Source organism: Fopius arisanus, unplaced genomic scaffold (assembly GCF_000806365.1).
Source record: "Fopius arisanus strain USDA-PBARC FA_bdor unplaced genomic scaffold, ASM80636v1 scaffold00005, whole genome shotgun sequence".
Taxonomy (NCBI): domain Eukaryota; kingdom Metazoa; phylum Arthropoda; class Insecta; order Hymenoptera; family Braconidae; genus Fopius; species Fopius arisanus.
In genome coordinates this window covers 525,469-551,245 of record NW_011887744.1, presented here as the reverse complement: position 1 = coordinate 551,245, position 25,777 = coordinate 525,469, and the positions used below count along the sequence as shown (strand labels likewise).

The 25,777-nt window shown below is 42.5% G+C and overlaps 1 protein-coding gene across 2 annotated transcripts in view; it reads right to left on the bottom strand.

The window, feature by feature from the left end:
- The window catches only part of LOC105273315 (homeobox protein araucan), a 36,760-nt gene extending 11,958 nt beyond the window's left edge, over positions 1-24,802 (bottom strand). Inside the window, exons 1-3 of one of the 2 annotated variants that reach the window (XM_011315678.1) lie at positions 24,554-24,802; positions 5,492-5,875; positions 2,384-2,517 (exon numbers count right to left, since the gene is read on the bottom strand). In XM_011315678.1, the coding sequence (XP_011313980.1) occupies positions 2,384-2,517; positions 5,492-5,875; positions 24,554-24,664 (629 nt within the window). In that variant the 5' untranslated portion in view covers positions 24,665-24,802. Of the gene's footprint in view, positions 1-2,383; positions 2,518-5,491; positions 5,876-9,066; positions 9,628-24,553 lie in introns of those variants that run through there. The other variant, XM_011315680.1, reaches the window with a different exon arrangement.
- Positions 24,803-25,777: the final 975 nt, after the last annotated feature.

Genomic DNA, 25,777 nt, shown 5'->3' with positions numbered 1-25,777 from the left:
GCCGACTCATTAGGGGCTTTGCATATGGTGGCGTCAACCTCGAAAGGTTAACCAATATTGGCAGAACCCGCGTAATTACAATCTCCCCATGAAGGCATTCAAAAGCTACGACCAGCAAGCCCCCTGGTATCAGCATCGTACCGACAATCATTTATTCAAATTCAGATTGAATATCCCCAGGGGATACTGAGCTCAAGCAATCCTTTGAGGAATTTTATCTATCCTCAAAAAACTTGAGAGCGAGCCGAAAATAGGGTGAGCTTGAAAAAAGACCTGGGGGGTGACGGGTGGACCATCAGAAAAGTGAAAACAAGTTGGAAAAAGTGAAGAAAATAAAAAAGAGCCCTCGCTCCCACACCCACGAAATACAGCCCGATAGCCTCGAGGCAACAGTGAAGGGGTTTTCACTGTTATTGTCCCCTCAATACAATAAAATTGAAATAACTAAACTGTATGAAACATACGGCCTTGAATGAAGTAAAAATTTAGCCTGGAGGATGGTCACTGAAGTGGTAGATACCGGGGCTTTGGTAAAACTTTTGTGATTCAGACGTGAAACAATGGTGGTAGCAGGAGTTGAACGAGTTGTCCCTCTCTGGTCTGTTGGTGTGGCTGAGTATCACAAAGAGAAGGCCAAAAGCAAAAGTGGTGAGTGCTAGAGAGGCTGGATGAGGTGAATGGATGAAGTGGAGGAAGGCCTCGCACTCCACGCGGGGTATTATTAAGCAAGTAAATTAATAGTGGCTCGCACCAGAGAACGGGCTGAGTCTCTTCTTGGTTGTGTTGGATGAGGGACGAGGGGTGAATTTCAACGATAAACAATGGACTTTGTGTCTGTGTTGTTGTAGGACAGAGGGAGAAAGATGGTGGTAGTCCTATCAAACGTATCCTCAACGTATCCCCAACGTATCCCCAATGTATCCCCAACGTATCCCTAACGTATCCCCACATATACGCGTATATTTTTGGGCTATGAAGGAGGTGGAGGAGGTGGAGGAGGTGGAGGAGGTGGAGGAGATGGAGGAGGTGGAAGAGGTGGAAGAGGTGGAGGAGGTGGAGGAGATGGAGGAGGTGGAAGAGGTGGAGGAGGTGGAAGAGGTGGAAGAGGTGGAAGAGGTGGAAGAGGTGGAGGAGGTGGAAGAGGTGGAGGATGAGGAAACCGGAGTGGTGAACACACGAGGGGTTGGCAAGCAAGTAGAGCACCTGTGGGAGCTGGCAGCTTGGAAGTGTGTGGATGGTGACTCTCCACTGGCGGTGGATTGTAGATGAAGGTGAATAGAGGTGGATAGAGGGAGACAGAAAAGCAGAGAGTAGAGAGTAGCGAACCCCGGGGAGGAAGCCAATCAATAAACTCACTCGACTCGCACTCACTTGATATACCCCCAGGCAGCATAGCCCAACTGGCGTTAGTCAGAGTGAGTGAGGTTATAGTGAGGGAATAGAGACCCCCCTTGTGCCACCATTACGTACGCCCACCGACGACTACCAGCCATTTTGTATGTACTCGGGTACTGCACCGGTGTCATTTCAACCAGTTGTCGACCTCCTCTTGTATATGAGCAAGGACAAAGACCCAAGTGGAATCATTTTGCCAGATAAAAAAGAAGGGGAATCTTTGATTCGGGGAATTCAATGGGCTCTTCCTCGGATTCCACTTCAGATCTCTTCGTATCTTGGTTTCCTTTCTTTTTTTTTCTCACTCGGGGATATATAGGTATAGTGGTGGGAAAACACCTCGTGGGTGTGGGGTTTTGCCTCTCCAAGCGAGACATGGAGAATCTCGTTACGAGGGCTCCCTTGGAAATCCCCACTTTAGTCACTCTCGAGAGGGAACCAGCCGACCTTTTTTTTTTTCATCGTGCGTATATACCCATTTCTCTGTGAAAAATACCGTGAAAACGCACGCCCTGGAGACGCTATCGCTCCAGGAGGCGAGCGAGGATATCGAAGATTATGGGATTCCGTTTAAGCAGTTGAAATCAAATTTGAGACTCAACATTACTGGGCTCTGAGTAATAATAATGTCAATCAATCAAAGCTTTCTACTCTACGATTCATCCGTCGGCTGACCAATGGCCCAATAATTTATCAAGTGATTCAAATAAATTTCGCTGTTTTACCTCTACTCTCATCTTTCGTCTGCCTTAAATTCATCTTGATATTAATTGTTATTTTATTTATTTAATTCATTATTAATATTACCTTATTATTACCATTATATTTTATTTATTCAGGGAATAAAAAGATAGCAGTGTACCTTCCACGTGATTTACACCTCTAATTATCTAAGGATTGACCAAGCATTCCGGGGATAATGTGGAAAATAAATAATTCAACGAGAACAATAAGTTCATTCATTAGAATTAAAAGCCATTGTACATACCCATAAGCTGCTAGCGTTGGGTCATAGGGATAGTACCCAGTGGCTGCTGGTTGAAGTGCAGCAGTTCCCCACGCTGCCCCCATGTCCGCTGTCATCCCCATTCCCGTGGCATCCTTCAAACCATAAGGATTTCCCTGAAAAAAATAAGAATAAAAAAATCCACCAAGATTAATCCACACGTTGACTTGAACGAGTTGAAAGTCGGAGGACAGAGGGGACCCACTAATACCCCAGTGGACTAATGGTATTCACACAATGGGATATTATTAGTCGGTCAGGTCTGAGTTTCTGGCGCCAGTGCGTTTCGTATTTCACCTCCCGCTTACGTCGTCGCTCTAATTCCTTAATTCCCATTCCCCAGGTCCTTATTTTTATTTAACAACCACTCTCGCCCTTCCGGGTGCTTTAATTCCACCATAAGAGGAATTTCACGTTGCGGTGAAAACGGCAGATGGATCTCCTAGAGGAGATCTCAACCCAGAGGACCACTCGTCGCCTTTTTACGACGTCAAACAACGGGTGGTCCCCATCGGGGATATGAACCTCGTCCTCAGGGCTCCACCAGTGTCACGACGCGGTCTTCTCCTCCCCTCGCATAAATACATTCAGATCACATAAAAAAACGACAAAAGAAAAAAAATAAATGAGTGGATGTTCGTTTAGTCGTGCCAACTGATATTGTCAATGGTTCTACGATAATTGAATTAACTCGGGAGATGCGATAACGCGGGTGATGAAGCCGTAGTCTCTAGGGCAAGTATGCGAGTTGCGTCAAAGTTTATGAAAGAGGTGAGTACGATAGTTGGAGGAGGATGGAAACAATGGGGATTGGCCAGTGGAGGGACGAGGATGAGAGGATAGAGAGGATTGGGTGGATTGGGTGGATTGAGAGGATGAAAACGATGAGGATGAGAGGTGGAGAGAAGAATAAAGAGGGAGATGGAAAAAAAGGTATCCCGACTCGTGGACCACCGTGTGCGTTCCTGTTTGTATATAAGGACTTCTGCTTCCACTCGTGCTTATTGCCCTTATTGCCGTCGCACCGCCCATTTCATTCAATGCTAATCCAGCTCTTATTACATTCTTATAACGCTTTCGTTGAAAACGATGGGTTCAACTGCGTGGGACCCCTACCTTCTTTTCTACTTATTCGGAATTTCCAGTCGCATTTCCAGCACGTGCTGTTCCCCTCCTCATGACCAACCGAACAATTGGGGAAAAAAGGTTATCACCGGAATGACATTATGGTTTTAAAAAATGGGATGAATAAGTGACGGGAGAATGAGTGCAGTCGAAATAATGAATTAATGAGTCTTCGTGCTTGATGAAAAAAAAAAAAAAATTCAGCAATACCGACTCAATTCTCTTGGGCTTTATAATCGTCTCGCGTGCGGGACGGACATGGCCGATGGCAAAAAAAAAAAACCTGCACACGTGATGCTAAATAACGGACGATGCTAACTACCTCCGAGTATGTACTTGAATTATCGTATGGAACGGAGGACTGAGCGAGCTTCGCGTTCACATGTGATAAGAATCAATGGAATAAAAATATTGAAGAAGAGGGAAAAAAAAAATGGGGAAAAAGTTGAAACGCTCTGCGAGGACAGCACGCGCTCGAGGTACGTGTCGAGTGGCATTTCGATTTTCATTGTCGATAAATGTCGGGGATGTCGTGTATTACCGGGAAAATGCGGTGGGATTGGCTCTTAGCGACGATGGTTCACACGTTTTTTTTAATTAGACTAGTTATTACAACCGAGAAATACTATTTCCAGATCCCAGGGACCGCAGCTCATGATTCGGTTGTTTGTTTATTAAAAAATTCAAACTAGATAAATTATTATTTACTATTCTCGGATTAGATAAATTGTTCCGTTGGTTGGATTGAAGAGGAATTTTTTTGAATGAGGTAAATATTGATTTAATTATGCAATCAATTGAGGGTTAGGACAGGAAAGAGGTGTCCATTGGAGCAGGACCAATCCATTGGGTGAGATTCCCTCTAGGTTGAATTTCGCATACCCTTCTGCCTCATCCTGGGCCAATGGCAATGGATTTTCATCCACCTCCGGTTCTCACCTCGTCCAATGCCCCCCGAATCGATTCCATAAACTCATCTAGCCCCATGAGAAAACAATACTCAACGCAGTCGACGTAGACTTTGAGGATTTTCCATTCTCATGGGAATTTAATAATGTGGGAATAACCTGAGATTTTCTTATCGAGATACATCATGTTTGCTACTAACGAAACAATTGATATGTATTTCAAAATGACACGTCAAAAGCAAAACACTGGTATTACCGCATCGTTGAGGTAACGTGCATCAGTAAATGCTTAGAAATAATATCGAAAAATTGTAGTGAGATAATTACAACCGATAACGGTTAAATATCGTCCACAACATTGATGACAATATCGCCTGAAATACTTGTTTTGAAGGTGTCCCATTTAATTTTCAACAATTTTCATACTAGGAGTTGTATAATTATCACCTAGCCAATTTTCTCCCCCCATTTCTTTCCACTATCATCTGAAAATTACTCGAAATTACGCAACAGCTTTATCAATTTCAGTTAAAGCAAACAAACGAAAATAGGTAAATCAAAATTGGCGTAGCCGATGATAATCAGCAGAGTGGTGATAAAAAAAAGAAGGCCCCCCCCTCCCAACCCTGAAGAAATGAAAATTTTTATCGGAGAATTCAGAGATACCGATCTTATTATTACACCGGCAGACATCAAAAGATATCCCCACGGAATGGAGGCGCGAGAGACACGTCGCGTTCCCTCTCTACCGTGGTAGCAAATAAATCTGTTAAAAGAGCTCGACGCAGGGGAATTATTAAATTTTTAGTTAAGAAAAACATTGGAATTCAGAGGAATCACGGTATCCCGCTGGGATAAATTAATCGACAACGCCTAAAAGCAACCAATTAGTATAATTATGCCGATGAATTCAAATTTAATTGGCTCCTGGAGTTCTCTCGCCACTCTTTCACGGCAATCGTATGGTCTTTCGTTTCCCACAACATGCACCAGGCGGTTAAAAATGAGAATGAGAAAAGGAAAAGCCATGGAATTTTAGCAATTGATGGAAACTTACTAGAGGCGAATAGAATGCCGAGCTGTCCATTCCGATGCTGGGATAGGGTCCCTGATCCGTGGCTGATGGTGTGGGCGTGGGATACGACGAGTAGGAAGTGGCAGTCGGTGCTAATCGTGGATAGGCACCCAGGGCAAGTCTAGCAGTGTCATACTGACACGAGCACACAGTCTGACCAGTTACAGGATCTGTCATCATTGGTCTACCATTCTCACAACATCCGGATCCACCAACGGGGGTTGTTGCACCCCCCGATGTACCCGGTGCTGCTCCCGTCGTTGTTGTTGCCGTTGATGATGGTGACAGTGCACCAGGACTCAGTGCACCAACTGACGACATTGCTGGTGATGTCGCGGTTGTTGGCTGCCCTCCACTCACCAACAGCTGTAACACAGTACAATTTATTTAATATATTTTTCAGCAGCGTCACTGCCACTTGTAGATGTCTATCAGAATTTCATAATGCGTGAGATTTTCATCGATAGTGTCTACAGATGTATGCACTTTGGGTTTAACACTACACAGGACTTGGGACACCGTATATTTACACGAGAGGGTATAGATTGATGGAAGGGTGGGCCACCCTTCATCCATCCCCTGTAGGACAGTTGGATATCCCGAGCTGAGAGAAGGACCTCTTTTATTCATGCGTATTCTCATTGCCACCCAAAACTTTGTCCCTCTTTTCCCTCCAAGTGTCAGCTCTGACTTGGCCAAGCCACGAATTAACTCCCCCGTTATAAATTTATGGAAAACAATCCTCTCGCTTTCTTGCCCACTTTCCGAAAAACCCCTGGGCAACAGCCCATGGATAATCCGAATTCATTGCCCCTGTACACGTCACTAGTCTGGGTTTCCAATTGGAAACTGATATAGACATGTTTCTGAGGCATTGGTAATTTATAAAAACAGAGAGACTTGCTGCTATGAGAAATAAACGAGTCATTGCTAATTTTAAACAATGATATGCAACCAGTGAACGAGTCACCTGATGAATACACGACATCTTTTGTTGGTGATAAATTGGTAAATCGTCCTCCAGGAGGGTTGGATCCAAACAAAGGCACTAATTATTTTTATCCACAACTCAAGCTTTAATTGGTTCCTCAGTGTTATTAGAGAATCTCAATTTAAAAATGTGAGAAAAATGCGTGGTTGGGTCTTCTCAGTTAGGATCTATTTGAGGCGTTAAAAAGAGTCAGTTTAAGTGTTATAAAGTCGAGACGACTTGAGAGGAGAATGCACACCATCCCCGAGACAGATGGTATTTTTATTCTTACGACCCACTAAAAAAAACGGAGAAGTGTCAAAACCCTTCGTATTTTCTCCAACCGATGGATTCATTTTACTACAATGTCAAGAGCATGCAATAAACCGACAATTGGGTACGACTGATCTACTGCGCATGTGGGACAGACAGATCGAGAGGGCGCCACAGGTATTTCCAGGGAAACCACTGGTAATACGAGCCCTCGGTGAAACCTGCAGGGCAGGTTTTGTTTTCTGGGTTGTAAGTCCAGATTTCGGCAACACACATGTTATATCATATATATTAAATCCCCAGGGCCTCAATTCGCTCATCGAGCGATTTTTCTCATCGTCTGTAACCAGAGAATGCCCCGGTCTTCCGTATTGACCGATTCCCACTGACCCCCCAGCCTCCCCAGCCTCCCCAGCCTCCCCAGCCTCCCCTGAACCCTCGATAAAGATTTTCCCTCATCGCCAGCCTATAATACCGATTAAACAACAAATTCAGTTGTACAACAGATTGAAAAAAAAAAATAAATAAACAAGTTTTTTTCTTCCGCGATGTTAATTTATCACCGGTACCGTCTCGCTCATGATAAATCCGCTTAATTAACCCGCGAACATATAATGATTACATATGGTTACACATATCAGGTATGGAACCAATGAGAATATGAAAAATAAGGAGCGAGAGAGGCTGTGCCATTTGCAAAAGCTCGCACGACATGCCGCACGTCACTTGCCGAACCAATAATGCAATTTGTGTCTCGCATACTGTGTTACATCGGTACACACATGTTATACGGATTGCATCGCTGTTTCTCCGTCGCCCAAGTTGGCAGGGCTTTCAATTTACCACAGATTACGCACCTGCAGTACCTATTCTATTCACTCTTTACTTTAATCCCTACTCTCCTCCTTTTTTACTTCGCAGCATCAATTGCGGTATACACCAATGCGCATGTCCTCAATCTCTCTTTAGAGTGGTGGAATTTACTTTAGTCTGAAGCCCAAACTGCCTCACCCTAAAGTGGAGTTGAACTCTTGTACCGATAACTTTTGGCAAACCGGAAGAGGACCGGAGAGGGCATCCCCGTGCATATAAACTTGGTGTAAAAGCTTTTACCAAGTATAAGAGCAAACATCCACCGGTGAAAGTTTCACCGGATCCTCGAGAAGGATTAGGCACATAATGTAATGAAGTAAACAGGTACAGGTTGATGATTGTGAGGAGGAAAAATAGGGTGTCGAATTATTCACGGGAAATTTATTCGGCGTAATTATTTTATTACCATTCATTTTTTAGAGGGAATTTGCGATGTGGTGCGAGAGAGCTCGAGCGTATCAAGGATTCCGAAAGATCCACACGCCTTTCCAAATGAAGTTACGAGGTATTCTGGCTGGTGTCTCAGCCGTGAGAATATCCCGCTGGGTCGCAGGCAAAGATCACCAGGACGCCGATTAATCGTTCTCACCGGCAAACGTATCAGACATTTTGGTATTCTACGCGCGCGCGCATGGAAAACACAATCAACGCCCCATTCGCCAGTCTACATATATATGTATTTTTTTTTTAATTCCCCCAATTCTTGAAGAAGAAGAAAGAAGAAGAAGAAAAAAAGATCGACGGTATATTTTTAATTGAGAGGAAGAAAGCCGTGCGTCGCGTAATGAGAATTGATTGGGCAATATCTCCGCACCAATGCATACGTACATTGTATTAATTTGATTGTTACTATCGATAACCCTATTTACTTTGTATATTTTTTCTCATTACAATTCACGGGAGTGCGTTCATAAATCCTATTGTCGATTGCTTTGTGGAACGGGGGGAGGAGCGATGTGAGAGAGAGAGAGATAATTTATTCTGTTTGAAATATATTTATAGAGAAGACTGGTGGACATTCTAATGCATGAGCATTGGTGATGTTTCACATGGAACGTGAGGAGTTCAGAAGCGACGGCCGTCGGTGAGATTTGAGAGCTGGGGGGCAGGTGATACACACACGTCCATCTTTTCACTCGGAAATTTTGAGACAGGTAGCCTTGTGACCCCTCTTCAAGAATTACTATTCACCGGCTTTTATTGTACACATCTGACTCGCTGACACAATTTTAAATCGAGAGTATTCAATTTTTATTTAATGTTTATTCAATTTTTATTCAATTTCTGGTAATTCAATACTGTAATTTAATTTCAATTTCGATTGTGTCAGGTTGGAATGAGACCCAATGCATCTCAGAATCGTGACAACTCCATTATTGATTTGCGCAACATCTAGAATTGTTAAATCAAAGGGTTGATATAATGGTAGAAAGGGTCTTACCTGTGAGGCCGACGGATACGAGTATCCGAATTGGGCGTAAGCAGACATTATGTACCTCGTCTCGAATTTAATGAAATAAAAAATAAAGCACAATCTCACCAGCACTCACAGTACACTAACACCAGTCCCTGAGAGCCCTGCGCCCTAATTTCAATTCCAATAAAATGATATAGTCATCGATCTACTGTCATCATGTCCTCCCATCGCATTTCCCCCTTGACTTCATGCTGATAATCACTCTTTACCTAAAGATAATTCGCTATTCGATCAGCACAATTACCTCACGCCGTATAATCGCACAAACGTTCGTCTATTACATCTGATAATAACCGGGTAATTCCAGCGTAGTTGTTATTCAATTGAGTCCTCGTTAGCTCGATGATACACTCATTATTAATCTGCTACCACCGATTGTATAACAGGCACTTGCATACGACACACGCGGATCGAATTTAAGCTAGTGACATAAAGATGGTTCACGGGGATTAGCGTTATAGAGATTTTCATACGGATTTTTAAAAAAAAAACAGAACAGGGTCCGTCCCCTGCTTTCACAGGGCTCTCCAGTCTACGACTGACTCGACTCCACTCACACCACTTCATGGGCTTCCACTCCGATCGGTTGCTCTCAGGTCGAATCCCCATCTGGTGAGAAACCATCGAACCAACACCCCCCACTCCTCGACATGGGCGGTAACCCAATCACCCTGACCAATGGTAGATTATTCTCTGTCGCACTCAATCCGCCCACCGGGTGATTTTCCATTTGGCCATTGGCTCGATACCTCGTTGGTGGGCGTGGAATTGAGGAGCGGCCACGACCACCCATTCGGCCACGCCTACCACCCATTCAGGAGTGGAAAACACCGTGAAACGAGTCACCTCTCCTTTTTTTTTTACTTTCTCCATTCTTTAATGCCATCTCACTCACACCCCTGTAACACCCTCAACCCCCCGGGGTTGTACCGTGGTACGGCCAACTGAGAACAACGAGGAACGAGTGTGTTTACGCGACTCGACTCTTGTCAACTCCGTTGGCACGGGACTTAAATAAATCTGGCGTTTTCTTTCCCCTCTCTGTCCACCCCACCAGTCCTTCCACCACCCCACTTCCACCCACCACCTCTTTCACGTTTTATCGTTATATTTTACACCAACATTGTTGGGACATTGACTCTTTTATTTGGGTTTCCTTCTTTTTTCCCCTCAAGATATTCTGTCTATTTTTTCACCGGTTGTTTTATGTGGAATAAGATTGTACAGATTGGGATACTGAGAGGATGTTGTTTCGAGATAAGGTGGATTTAATTGATGGCTCTGACAAATTGTAAAGTTTTTTTTTTCTTCTCGGTTATGCTGATTTTTTGGGATTTATTGTCCGCGAATGTTTCGCGGCCTGTGGTTTAACTGGATGACTTATGTTTTGGAGTAATAGAACATCAATTTTCTCCGTGGAACTCTGTTTACTCTCGATTTAATTACCGTTCCCCTCTCTCTCTGTACCAACGACAGTTTCGGCGAGATAATTGTCATTTGAGCCCGGAAGGATTAAGGGTTGGTGTGGGTTCAGGAGTATTTGGAATAATTTCACGGACTATTAGTCCATTACTTCTGAGTTTAGGGTTAGGGGTATTTGGGTGGCTGAGTGGGGGATGAGTTCGTTTGGGGAGAAGATTTCATCCCCGTGTTTAAAAAATCCTCGGGGTAGAGGAGAATTGGAATATCCTTGAAACAAATGATTCGTAAGAATTTCAGGAGGCGACAGTCGACGCAACAGTAAAAAAAAAAAATCCGCGCGAGACTAATAGGATTAGCTGAGACAGACCGAGAAAAAGGTAGGGATGTAAGAGGGCCAGAGATAAGGAATCCCTCTTGGGGATAATGTTCTTTACCTGGGTCCCAGTCCAGGGGTGATTTACCATCCTCTGCGTAAACCCGGTGAACCTGTCGATCACGCCCCCAAACATCCGACGACATAATATTCTTGTTTGTTAAAATAGTATACTACATTTTCAACCTGCACCGAGTCACGAGTTATCTTAATCCCAATACTTTACCATTCGCCCCTTCCACGTCTTTACGCTGAAAGGAATGGAAAAAAATTTTGAAAATTCTAAAAAACCGGAGAACAATCGCGGAAGAACTCAGAAAAATGTACGCACCAAAATGTGAAATTTGACGGTGATAAAAAGCTTTTCAGCCATTTCCATCGCAAGGATATCCGCAAAATGTCACACAAAAAGAATTTGATAAATGGCCATGACTGCCCGACGAGTCGGAATTTTTGGGATAACTACAAACGGTTGAATAAATTTACGTGAATAATTTCACAAACATCTGTATTTCTGATTCTAACAACCCAACATTCTTCTAATGTTATTTAACATCGCTCTATCTCTCGACTTGAATCCCACGAGCCGACGAAGACTGAATGGTCAAGTCCCACCTGACTAATAAAAAAATTATTCAGCCTATCAACCGAACGATTCTTCCTCCTCATTCCTCATCCGATAACAATAATCTTGAACAAACGAAAACATGAAGTCCACAGCCTTATCACCGATTTGTTCTTTAATTTGTTCCTTAATTTCCAACTAAATTCATCTCTCCCAAAATAAAATCGTTATAATAAAAATAAATCCTCACAGGTAAATCCACTATACTTAAAAAATCTGAGACTCAAGATTGAGTCTCAGATGGAGACTTTAAAACGTCTTAAATGACTTCCGTAAGACGTCTTAATCCAGACCTTCGAAATGGCGAAATAATAGTTTATTTCATAGAATAGTTAGTAGGGGTTATGACTCATCAGACTAAACTCAAAATGTCCCATGAGTACGTATAGCTCGGTAACCGGGCATAATCTATATGGGCATGAATAATCCAAACTGGACATCCAGAAACTACAGTTTGAGAGAGACGGTGATAGCGTGACCGCGGCGTTATTGCTACGACAAAATGCCGTAGCTCCGTTATATTGCACTCTCTATGATTAATCGCCACAAGCGAAATAGCCGTCGAGCGTTTCGGTCTCGTTACCGTCGCACCGACCAGACATTATCGTGCGACATACTGGATATACACGAAACATAGAAAGTAACCGAGGGGTTACAGTATATGCACTGGTAATAACCTAACTGCGCGCATGTGTCACCCTCTAAAAGAGAGAAAAAAGATGGAAGCGGTAGCTTTGACAAACCGCCTAGGAATTTTGGTATTTCCACGATCGACACGAAAGCCCGATGAAGCCCCTCATTATTCTCATCAGCAATTGTCCGAAGAGGAAGAAAAATTGAGATTTTAAAAATTCTTTGATAAAAATTCCGGTGAACAAAAGTCGCGAGGCAAATGACTTTTCATGATGAAAAATAAAGAACAGATCTCTTTGCGTGTCTTGCGCGTTGTCAAGGCCATTTATTCTCCGTTTTATCCTCGGAGAAAAATTAATAACAATGTGACAACGACAATTGCTCGAAACCCTTGAGCTAGAGTACATAAATCCCTGGTGATTTATCTCGAACTCATGGTCTTTAAAATCCGGGTATGTATTCAGATTGAAAGGTTAAATGTTTACAAGCTATCTAGGGGGGGGATAAGTCAGTGCTGATAATAAGAACAAACGTATAAACCCCCTCGATGCTTCTCTGTGGGTTTATCTAAGCCGTACGTCGACAGTTTATTTGTGGTGCGGTTGGGAAAGTTAAATGGTCGCATCCGGTGTTTCGGTTCATTCAGAAGTCCAGAGGCTGGACCCCTTACCTGTGGTCAAGTAAGAGAATTCCAGTGCCAAAGAAGGGGACCAGGTGATGAAGAGGGGGAAAAAGGACCTTTCGTTATCTACACGAGTCGTCAAAAAAGATAGTGCCTTCTATTCCTAACGAGCTGATCATTTCAATGGTTGAAAGACATTCTTTTTTTTTTTATTTTCGATGAGGACCAAGAGAGAGCATGGAAGGATAAATCCCTTTTATTCTCGAGTTTCGTTGCTATTCCGCCGATGAAGAGGATTTTATGATCGGCAGGATCCTAAATACTTGAATGGTGGATGTCCGTTGGTGGTATATGGTCGTTTATATAAAGCCGCTTCTAATCTCAGCAGTAAAACAGAACCGTGTTCACACCCAAGTCAAGAGGTAGAACAAAAGTCTCCAAAGTTATGTGCCTGCTAATAAGAGTGAAAACTGGTGAGGAGTAAATGCTGACGAGTGGGCGAAAATGTTTTTTGTGTACGTTGGGTGAAAAATTGAGATGAGAGAAAAAAAAAAAGAGAGATGGCTCATAAGGGTGGAGTATCCAGACTGGCGCCTCCAGGCCCATGACTGAATTTTATTGGTGCACACTGTTCAACCCCCCTACATCCCCTCATCCCCCTCATCACCCCCACCCTTAACCTTTTACCTGTCCAAATGTACCCACACTCTGTTGAACCTAATACACACTAGCGGCTATGGCCGACCAGTATGTCGCCATAAAAAAGCCGCCACCCCACATTCACCCCGTCTATGTCTCCATCTTTTTTTTTTTTTTTCATTTTTCACCTCTCGCTCACTCCTTGCTTGATTCTCTCGAATCTCTGCGCTATCTCTTTCTATTGCCGTCTCCTCGCAGAAACCCAACGACCAACGAAATGTCAACCGTAAACCTCGCGAGGCAACACTAATTAACCCGACCGAAATAAACTGCGTTGGTGATGCTGGACTCCCTCGTTGTTTTCTTTCTCTTATTTATTCTCGTTTTTATTTCAGTGTCTATCTTTCTTTTTCATTCATTCTTTCCGGAGTATCGGGCAGTCCGCGACGGAGATTGGGAAGGGAATTTGTACTGAAGAGAGGCAGGAATAGACGAGTGGATCGAGATCGCAGGAATTTTCAACGGTTTTATGAATGGGTGAGTTGGAATCCGGATATTCAATATTTATGTATACGTATGTATTAGGAGTTTTGGAAACATGGAGTTGATGAGGAAATTTGAAGATTGATTCTGGTAAATTGTCACATCGACTTCAATCCTGCCAGCCAATTTTTTTGTTTATTTCGCGTTGGAAAATCTGCGAGTTATAGCTCTTTATTATTTACCCGCATTAAAAAAAATTGTAATCGGAATATTTTTTCCGAATTTTCGAAAAATTTCTGGGAAATCTTTCACTAAATTTTTCTTTTGAAACAAAAAAAAATCGGAAAATAAAATAATTGTATTTTTGAGAAATTTTTTAAATAATGAGAAATGTTTTTTAAAAATTCTCTAGAAATTTTTGCGAATATAATTTTTTTTTTAATTTATACTGTTGTTCTCTTACTTTTTCAATTTTTCAATATTCTCAAAAAATACACCATCTAAATTATAAAAACCTTTTCCAATTCAAATTTTTGAAAAATTCTTCAAAACCCCTTCCAAAAATAAAATTATTTTTTCTTCCAATTTTTTTTTGTTTCATAAAAAAAAATTCTATAAATTTTTTGAAAATTTGGAAAAAATATTCCGATTACAATTTTTTTTACCCGGGGTAGTACATGTGTGTCAGTCTTTTATGGTCGAAGGAGAGCGATGGCGAGTGGAATTGACCAGGGGTTGGGGCTACTCTCCTCAAGGCGTAGTCCGACGCGATGGGGTTCCCCTGACTCCCGCTGTTTACCTCGCGCATTTCCATTTTACCCCTGATGGCCAGAGTGAGACACACGTGATACGTCTCGTACTCCACGTTTTTGCAGATATAGTGCCACGTGGGGAGACATAACCCAAGAGGTGACGGTATTTCATTTTCGCGGTGAAGAGGTAGGAGGAAACCACATGAAGATATCTATGACCCAGAGAAATTGAATAAAATTGTTCTGCGGAGAGATGAATAGAGAGAATTCATAAGAGATTATTTATGGAGAGAAAACTTTGATAAATTTATTTTTCATTCGTGATCCTTTGGATGGCTGTTGGTTTTGGAAGGCCAAGGATTCCAGGGAATAGAGAATCCTGCGGTGGTATGGCGTGAGGCACGCGTGGGAAAGTATTAAACGTACGTATGCCACCCCTTCGACGCCTTGACGCACCGTATAATTATTTATTCAATCGATATGCCATCAACCAGCCATTATTTACTCTATCAATGTCTTGAGATACTATAGTCATCGATGGTTGAAGTGGAAAAAATCGGGAGACCTCTCGGGTGGATTGAAAAAATTATTGCCCGGTCAGGATAAACGCGGGGAATTTCCGATGATTAAATTAATGGACGTCCGTTAACAAAGGGAAATAGCTGGAGGCGGTTGTGGGGGAGGATGCAGGTTTCACCTTTTTCCGCGGAATAATAACCTGAGGTCGAGCAAGAAACGGAAGTCAGTGCTTTCAGAGTTTGGATTATGGATGGCAAAGTGACTGTCTGTTGCGAGCTAATCGACTTCTTTAACACGAAAGTACCATTAATACTGAGTGTTAGTTTGTTTGAATGATCGAGACGCGCTGTTGCCCTCGAGGAAATCGTATGCTCAAGACGAGAATAGAGTTGTGCTGTCGTACACGTTTGGTTTAGGATGATTCCGCATAAAACCGTCGGCACTCAGGTGCACATGTTTTTCAAATCGAGGTACGCAGTGGAACGAGGAATAACCACTATTTTTTTCCACTCTTCCACATCCTCCTGGATCTTTTTTTAATTAACAATCATCACTCGAAGATACACGCAAAAAATGTACTCGATAAATAAAATATGTGAAAATATATTCGACATAATAGATCGAGAAATAAAATTAAATTTTCATATGAAAAATATCATTTTTAATTTAAAAATTATGGAATGTTCCCTGAATTTTTGGTGTGTGGGTGATTTTTTTTTTTTGGTGAGATAAATCGAATTGATTTTATATCGATTTGCGTATCCCCAAAGACATTAAACATCGGCTATTCATAACGAGCCGACATAAGTAATCCGCCTACCTCCGTCCAGTTAACAAATATTCCACGCTAGCGTTTCGCATAAGCGATAATTTATTATCGACTGGAGGAGAACGAAAGTACAGATGTACCCCAACCAGTTAACGTATGAGAGAGCCCTCATCGACGAGTACACGGGGTAACATCGATATCAGTCAGGGATTGATCAAAAATCCCGATCCCCGTGCACACAAACAGGACGAGGGATGCACGGATTCCATTTTATCCCCCCCTCCCACCGTGGACAGCACTGAAATACTTCAGTTGAAACTTATACACCAATAAGTAACCAATATAACATGTATTGATGATATATATAATAAAAATCGAGCGTGGCGCGGGCCAGCGTCCGAGCGTGAGAATCGATCCCGGTTTAATATCGATCCCCCACCAATTACCTGATCGTTTTCTTTTGAGTGCGGCCTTTTACCGACTTCCCTTCTGCTTCTTGTAGAAGTTTATTAAATTGCCGAGTAACATGGCTGGTGGCGTAAGTATATCCACTGGCGAAGAGTGATTAGGAGGAAGAAGCCGTTTGAAATTCGATACGAGAATACATGAGCGCGGGTTCAGGCAGGGATTTAGTTATTGTCCCAGATATTTCCTGGGGATTCACCATTATCGCCCGCGAATATCGCGGATTAGATATTTCGTGGGTCAGAGTCCTTCGTACGGGGAAAATATTCCGGGATTGGAGGAATTAGTCTGATGTATTCTAAGATATTCTGAATCAACCCACACTATTAAAAATTTCTTGACATTCCCATTTTACGTTCGTCTGAATTTTTAAATATTGAGGTTGAATTTAATTTCAATGAAAAATGGGCACTGGATATCTCATTAATTTTGGAAATTCGGGGAAATTAAATTTTCTGTGTGAAACGATAATTAATTGTTAATGAATAATTGATTTTTTAGGCTCAACCTGAAAATTCAATATCGAATACAACATTCAAGAAATGAACTGACTCCTCAATAAGGGAGAATAAAATAAAACTCCTCAGTGTTTAGTCCGAGGAAAATGACTCGAAGGGAATCGAGTTGAGTATCGACGAGTCCTGATCGATTCTCGATCTACTGGTCGCCAGGATGAGATTTTGGGCTCGGGATATTTTTTTGGTTGGACGGGAAGCGGTGAAATCGGTATGGAGTGGAGTAAAGTAAGGAGTATAGTATGGACAGATAAAATATATAAATATGAGGATGGGGCATGCAAAAGTCGGTAGTAGCAGGAGCACTTGAGGAAGGAGAAGGATACGTTACAGGTGAGAGCTTGAGGTTCGCGTGCTGCAAACGAGCCGGCAGCTGGCCGCTCCTGGCTACACGGTACCAGGTATTAATATGCCACTGACTGAAGGTGGGACCCGATGGCTCTAACGTTGTTGGACTACCGACTTTCATGTGTGTTACATATCCAAACATCAATGTTTTATGTATACATCAGTAAACTGGTGACTATGCACTCAGGACCTTGTCATTTTATGCTCTTCCCATCGTGTTTGTCTCGGTTTATGGAAGTCAACTATTCACCGCTTATTTTTTTTTATCTTCACAAACTCATTTGTTTTATCCGTCAATATTACCTGTCGTTATTTTTCCCCTTTTTTTAAATAATCATGTTTTTACGGGATTAACTGCATTGACGGCATTCATCTTTCTTCTTCTTGTACTGAGAGAAATTCTCGTCGGACTTGTGTTCGCCGACTGAAATATTGTCGTGCTATTCCACCAGAATTTCACTTCAATTTTATTTCCGGGAAAATTTCTACGGCTGCTAGGAACTGTTGGGAATTTGGTGGGGAAATTTGTGTTGTGAGAAAAAATTGAATGGTATTTTGAAGTCTGGAAGAAGTAGAGAATTGATGACAGAAATCCACCGCTGGCAAACAAAAGTTAAAAGCCAGAGTGAATAGAAAAAAGAAGTGAATTAAAAGGACGACTTGTTACCCCATTAAATCACCCCAGCACTTCCACCCCGAAATAGCTCTTTCTCACTCAGTTGATCTCCTGAATGACTCCAGAGAGTAAAACAGAGTTGAAAAAAAAGTGGTCGTAGTAAGGGGTAGATGAATGCCGAGCAATCTGTTTCCTCCACACACTGAAATAGTGAGTAAAATCCCCGGAACCCTCGGTGTGATTTCTTCCCCGGGTGTATTAGGTGTAACTTTCAACATCGGCAACTCCCACACCCTCCCCTAGACCGTCGGCCACATCCGAATTGAATCATTGCTGAATAAGCGAGAAAGCAAAGACGGGGATGACAAACGGCTGGAGAATCAACCCCGAGATCATTTTCTCCGCTATTTCTCTCCTCATTGAACAGTTTTCTTTCTTCCTTCATTCCGGATTGTAATCTCTTGAACATTGTAGGGGTGGGCCCGAGGGGTGGCGGATAATTTTCCCCTTTTTTTTTTCCCTGATAAAAATTTTCGCTTGTAAAAAGTTTTAGGAGCTGAGGAAAAGTTAACAGCAACAATAAACCGGTTATATGCATGATATTTAAAGTGTTCAAGGTGGGGAGGGGTGCAAACTGTTGCGTCATAATTCGAGGAGACTACCAAGGGGCTAGACCCGAGGTAATGAAGCGTCTCTCATCCCCGTCGGCAATTTTACTGGCCGCAAGGGTCCGTTGAGGAAGAAATTCTTTTGTATTATAGCCACTTGTACTCAACTCGTGTTAATGCTTATGTTTTTCTATATACTATTCTCCCCTCATGTGCAAGTTTATTTTTGGGGTGGTTGGAGGGGGTGGGCTCTGGGTCAAGGAAGTAACGACAAAAATGACTGCACACGTGGCGAGAGATGCGGGATGTACACGTGCAACAACCGATGCGTTTCGCCAGAGATGTATGGATAGGTGGGCCCCTCCATTTTATAGTGGACCTTCGCAAATGGAATGGGGGGGAGGGAGGGGGAGGGAAAACCATCGGCTGACAAGTGCGTGACAAGTGTTTTGAGTACCGTGTCGTGAGAAAATGAAGTCGTGTGAATCGTTCCAGATTGCCGGGTGTACGTTATTGGTGGGAGAAATCCAGACAATTTAATCACGTCTTCAAATAACAATATCCTCAACAATATATTTAACAATGAAAAAAGTTGTAATTCACTGACTTGTGAATTCTTTTCGCACGGTGAGAGAAATCCAATAAAAATAACTTAAAAATTTCCCGTAAGTATTACTGATCATTCTCATTAATTTTTTTCATTATTCATTTTGTATCGAAAATCAATTGAAATAAATTGAATGACGCCTTAAAATCGAGTTCAACAATTTAACTCACACCAATAATCTCCTCAATTGTCAACAAAATTCAGGACATTACAGGTTTTTCCAAACTAACAATTCCGTAAATATTCCCAATCGATCAACAATTAAAATCCTATCAATATCTACTCCATTTCCTCCCTATTCGCGAAACAAGGAAGATCATCTCGAGAATCACAACGATTGTTTGAATTTCGCTAATGACTTTAACATTTTCTGACATTTGAATTGTTGAAAAATAGTGAAATAAAAGTGTGGGGTTGTTTAAATTGTATGCAGCGAAGTAGGTGTTAAATCGTATTTCTTAGTTTGCAATGGTACTATGTACCATAGGGTGATGGGAGGTAAGGGGGTAAGGGGGTTAGGAGGTGGGTTCCTTACGGTCGCGCCTCGACGACAGATTATGCGTGGATAACTGGACAGAGACACGCCACGAAATTTAGCGTTACACGCCTCGGTCGTTAACGCTCTTGGCTTTCTCGGTCCCGCATGAATATGCACCCTGACTTGCATCGTATATACATGTCTACATATATTGGTTATACGGTTTATACGCGTAGCCAGGCCATAAGTGCAACCCTCAGACACCTGCGAGCCTCTAATAGGCTAATGGACCGACTCCTTCGAGAAGAGCTGTTGCTGGATTGTGTACCACCTTCGCCTCTTGTCCATATACCAACCATGAATGAATTAATCAGCGAGCCGGTGCTCCTTATTTGCGACCACCGCGTCAGCTTAAAATTTAACCAAATTTCTCTTATCTCCCTCGTACTTTACCGCTTGACTCTAGTAATTGCCGTGATTAATGGCGCTCCTTGGACACTTCGTTAGAGATTGTGACTTTAAAAAAAAAATACGTGTCAAATTATTCCTTTTTTATGTTCACCTTTATTTGCTTGCTTTTGACTTCACTTGAATATATTCAGATTAAACACGGAAAATTTTTTACAACTCTGCAGTACATACTATGAATTCATTGTCTCATCAATTTATCATTAATGTATCTTTTTAAATTTTTTATACCATTACTTGTAAAAAATGTAGAGTCATGGTATTAAAATAGTTAACATAAAATTCAACGGTAGACTGCGTTTTTCGGTTTAATGAATTGCCTAGAACCACGGGTTCCATATCAAATTGTTATTTCCCCGTAATGAAATAAACCCTTTGTGCTTTAAAAAAAAGATAACATTATTCTCATGACATAGATGAACAGCGATTAGGAACGTTTTAGCTGCGATAATGTCTAAAATTCCGCTCATTAAAGTTATTATATATGAAAAGGGAATAGATAGGGCGACGATGCATCGGATGACGGAATTAAAAAGGCAGCTGTGAATGCCGAAGGAAGTTGAGGGCACACGATACACCATACTTTTAACTGGCACCCAGGGGTTAGGGTTATACGGATCGTCATAGATATAGCCCCCGGATAATTAACTGGGTTTTGGTTATAATGTGCTCTCAGGTGAGAGTGCTTTCTGGTCGTCAGAGAGAAATGGCCCAATGGAGATAACGGGATAGAAGGCCCCGGAAGTGGATGGTTTATCTACAGTATAGATTCTCTAAAGGTATTACCGATAGAAACTGGAAACCTTATGGCACTCAAAACTCAAGGTACACAGGTGTAACTTCTCAATTATCCAATGATAATAAATTTCTTCGGCCCTTTCAGTCTCGATAAATTACCGATAATTTTTTTGTTTATCAATAAAGATTTCTTTTATCGGTGGAAATGTCTGACAATAGCTGTCCACCATTGTCTGTGATAACAACATCACGTTGATCGTTATTAATTAGCGGATATTAATTAGCCGAATTTTATGTGGCGGATTTTAGTTTTTGAAAGGTGGAATTTTTATTTCGGAATAATGAAGATTACGGTAATGATGAATTTATGGAAGAAAGGGGGAGGGGTTTTGACACCATCGGGGAGGGACTGTAATTACCAACGGGTATGTACACTTTGTCGCACCGATCGATTCTCGATAAGTGAATATAGTCTCACCTGAGGACCCTCATAATTACGTAATAACAATTATTACAGGCTCTCGGATCGTTATTTTATTTTTCATGTGTGTCTTTTTTTTTTCTTTCTCTGGGTTAATCCCTCAAACTGACATTTCCGGTGACAGGCAAGGAGAAGATGAACCGGGGGCTGTAAATAATAAGTTTTCCTGGGAGAATCCACCACCTCGATATTCGTGTGGGGACAAGTTTTTGGCGGCACTTAAGTGCCGGGTTTCGTTTCTTTTTCAACAGTAGTCGTAAATAACTTGAAACCTACACCCTGTATTTTTCCAATGTTTATGGTACCCTGTATTACGGTTTTTCGAAAGTGATTATGCCCAGGAATTTAATTCCTGTTGACAGCACAGCTTTTATTGGATTTTCGAAGGGAATTTATTTTATTTTCTCTTGTTTCTGCGGTCCTAACGGATTTTTCGTGATTGTTCAGATGAATTTAGTCTTCAATAAATTCCTCAGCACCCGAAATAATACGAAAAAAAAAGAAATAATTGCCCCAACCCCAGGGGCTAATGTGGTACCTTCGGGGGAGGGAAGGGGCTCTTTCCCATATCATTTGAGACATGAAAAAAATTGGAAACGACAAAAATCCTGCGAAATTCGTGCAGACCGGATATCAGATATTTCCGATAATCCGGAAACAATATTTTCACCAAGTGCCAAGTGTCACCAGGACCTCGTTGGAATATGTGTGAAGTTGAATTCGGTACGTCGTCTGTTGCCAAAATGGATGTCCAGCCGGCTTTTCGTTGATCAGAGGAAGATGTGACCGCAAGACACATTGGTATTGGTGGTATACGAGACGTTGACAACGACATGGAGAATACCTTTTGGCACGTACAGAACCTTCTATCCGTGAGAAAAGGCGTCCGATTCAGACGATAACGTCTACACCGTCACCCAGACCCTCACCTCGCACTCTGAATTAACTCTCTACTCCCATCTCCTCACCACTACCTCATACCACCTATATACACCAATATATACACCAATATATACACCAACCCGAGAGTCCCCGGCGTACGTAATATCCATTAGTGGCGGCTTGCAGGATTTCCCACCGTCTACTATATATTTATGTACAACCACATATAGCACATACAACGGATTGTAGCGCTCGATCGGGCCCATGTGCGATTCTAGATGTACGATCTGATTTCCTAGTATCGACTAGATAATCCGTGACTATGTTCAGAATATTTTCAGGATATTCCCTTTTTTTTTCCTTCAGCGATAAACAGTGAGTTATTGGATGCTGAGTTTGTTATGTTTCGATGGAATTAATTCCCCTGTCTTTTCCAGGAGACATTCTGATGCCAATGCACTTCGGGGAAAACCGCGAATGCATTATTTTTTTTTTAACTTTGCAGGTTGATTTAAGCGGGGATTATCGTTTAATTAATTGAGAAAACTGTAGCGCCAATCCGCGTCAGGAGATATTCTCACGAATATATATTCGATTTGTTATTCGCTGTTGCAATTGGAGTTCTTCATTCGGTTTGATGATGTAATGGGAGAAGTTTGGGTTCAGTTATAGGGGATTTTTGAGAGATCTGGGAGATTTGGGGGTTTTATCGGGAAAAGGCGCGTGGAATTATTAGAACACCGAAATTCCCGATTAATTGAAATTGCAAGAAAAATATTTGAATATTAAATTATGAAAATTACACGGAATTGATAATGAAGACGAGATTATTTTTACTGGATTTCCCTGATGATTCTATAATTGGCGATTTTCACTGATTTCCTTGTAGAATTTCAGTGGAACTGTCACATCTCAACAATTTCCAAGAAATAATCAGCGACTGATTTCTCAAAAAAATCCAGAAAAAAATTGATTATAAGACCTGAATTATCCGAAAATTAAATAAAATTTCCAATTTTCGATAAAAACCCAATTAATTGTTCCCCCCCTCGGGGATGAGTAACCCCCCGGAAAAAAATGGCGATCCAGAAAAATATGATATGCCAGCGGTACAGTGAATGCCGAATGTTTGAAATAAAATTTTCCAATTGGTGTATTCCTGGCAAGACGACTGGCGTCACCCACCCAACGCCCGAAGAATAATAAAAATGACTCGATCGGTATTGGACTTTACCTATAGGCCTGAGTAATAATCGTTATATTCCCACACGTCGGCCCGCCCCGTGGGAAACTCATACGTGAGTAACTTCAATGCTCTCAACCCAAATAATTCATAAATTATTTACCAGAGAACCCCCCTCCCTTCCCCATCCCGACAAGCAATTAAAATTCCGCAATGAGCTCCTAAACCGAGTGAATTACCATACATAAAGAAATATATCACTGATTATCGCTGATGTCCCACCGAACACGAAGGCCTGGGGACTCGGATCCCGAAGCAGGTGTACAACTTGTGAGTGGCCTGAAGACCTGCACGCGCCCCTAACGCGCGTCGATGCCACCGATATCTTCTTAAACTTTCCTATCCGCTCATTCATGCCCACCTAAATGCCTATAATTTCCAGGGTAAATGATTACAGGGCACCGTAAACCCAACGCCCCATTTCAGTATAACCCTAGTGATGTTTCACCCTTTTTCTACCCAACACCCTGTCCACCTCATGCTTTATTTTCTTGAGTTTGTTGGGCTTGTTACACGTATCCCCGCAAAATTGAAACGAAACGAGGCCCCGTGCCCCATCACGCTCCATCATTTTTCGCCCACTTTTTCATCCACCAAATAAAAATAAAAATCACCAAACGTACGCTCTAATGACAACTATCTGCCTTCACGGAGTTGGATTTCAGCGGTGAGAGATGATTAGGATCATTTCGCCCCGATAAACAAACAAACGTAGTCCATTTGAAAAATACACGTATTTTAGGGGATAATAGATGGGATTGGACACCTGCTATCCCTCCGGCCCTATCCTAGATCTCTTTTATTATGTATTATTTTTAATATTCATTTTTTATGGTGGCTGTCTAGCCGCAAATGATATACTCTTGGGTGGCGCCTCATCAGCCAATCTCAGGAGTGTTCTCGGTATCAAACTCGATCGATAATTCAACCGCCCCCTCAAATATTTGCATTGGGTATCCCCCAGTGCAAGTACATCACCCAGATCACCGTCGCGGCCCCTCCAAACAGTAATTGGTACCGTGTCTGACGCGTGAAATTGACCGGTCCCTCACCCGCTACCTCAATTAATCCCCAAAGCTCCTCCACTTGCCATTTGCGAATAATCAATCTCCAAGTTGGACTGACAAAAATTGAAAACAGTTGAATTAAATCATTGGTGACTCACCTGCTGTGGCTGCTGTAGACAAAGAAAATCCGGATTAGCTGTTTGCTGCTGCTCACCGGATACATCCTGAAGAAGGCCCACGTGGTCCCAGCAGTCATCCGACATATCCATCTCTCCCACTCTTTATTTTCCACCCCCAATTCCCCTCCTAGTTCACCAACTTGTCCTCTCGTCACTGAACAGTCCGTTAAACAATAACAATGAATTCGTCAAATGATCAAATCAGCACAGAGTTGTGACGGTTTTATATGTCTCGCGGCCGATTGCGATGTCGATCGCTGAGTGAAGGTGGAATAGTTGTGATCGGGCGACGGCACCGGGTTCTACAGTTCACTCTGATGTGGCTCTCAGGGAAGGGGTCCACTGGGGGGAAAATGTAAATGTACCGCGGTGATGAAATAATCAAGTGTCTCCTGATGATCAAAATGTTGATGTACCTCGGTGATAACTTGTTCTCGGTGCGGCTAGTGCGGCTATTTTTTTGTTGTCTAGTACGAGGGTTTAAAAAACACGGTGCAATAAAAAAAAAACGCGGGTTTATATCGTATTTGGCGGGCCACACGACGACGACGGCAGGAAGAGCGAACTCTCGGCCGTCGGTGGTGGTCAGTCGGCGTGGAATGAAGTTAGCCGGAGGGTTAGGTTGGGTTACTCGTGGCCCCCGAGAGTTGCACAGCATCAGAGAGCGGGCGGGTGGATTCGAGGAGGATGGCCCGATGGGGTACCACAAGGCAGCATGACAGGGACACACTGATACCAGTGCTAGCAGCCAGGGTGAGGGAGATGGTGGAGCCGTGGGGATACAAGTTCAACCGGGACAGAAGGATTTTCAGGCAAGTGCGTGGGGGGGGGGGGGAGGAGGAGTTGGAGGGAGACAGGAGAATTCCAGAGGGAGAGGGAGTGATAGCGAGGAGTAAGGCGTAAGTCTGCCCTAGCTGCGGCTTGGAGAGCCGCTGGAGGTGGCGCCAATACCTGCCCCTGTCGGGGGCCTGCGTATACTGCCCGCTCTCGTGTACATTTGCGCATTAGAGTTTAGCGTTATTTTTGTAAAAAATATTTTGGAAAAATGTGAAAAATCGGGAGCTAGCACCGGATATGAAGAATGAAATGGGACTTAGCAAACGATTCCGCGTCAATCGCTTTGGCAGTCCGTTTCTCTTCTTCTGCTTCTTGAAAGTAGTATGTACACAGCATACCGCTACCACATTGTGAGGATTACGTGCA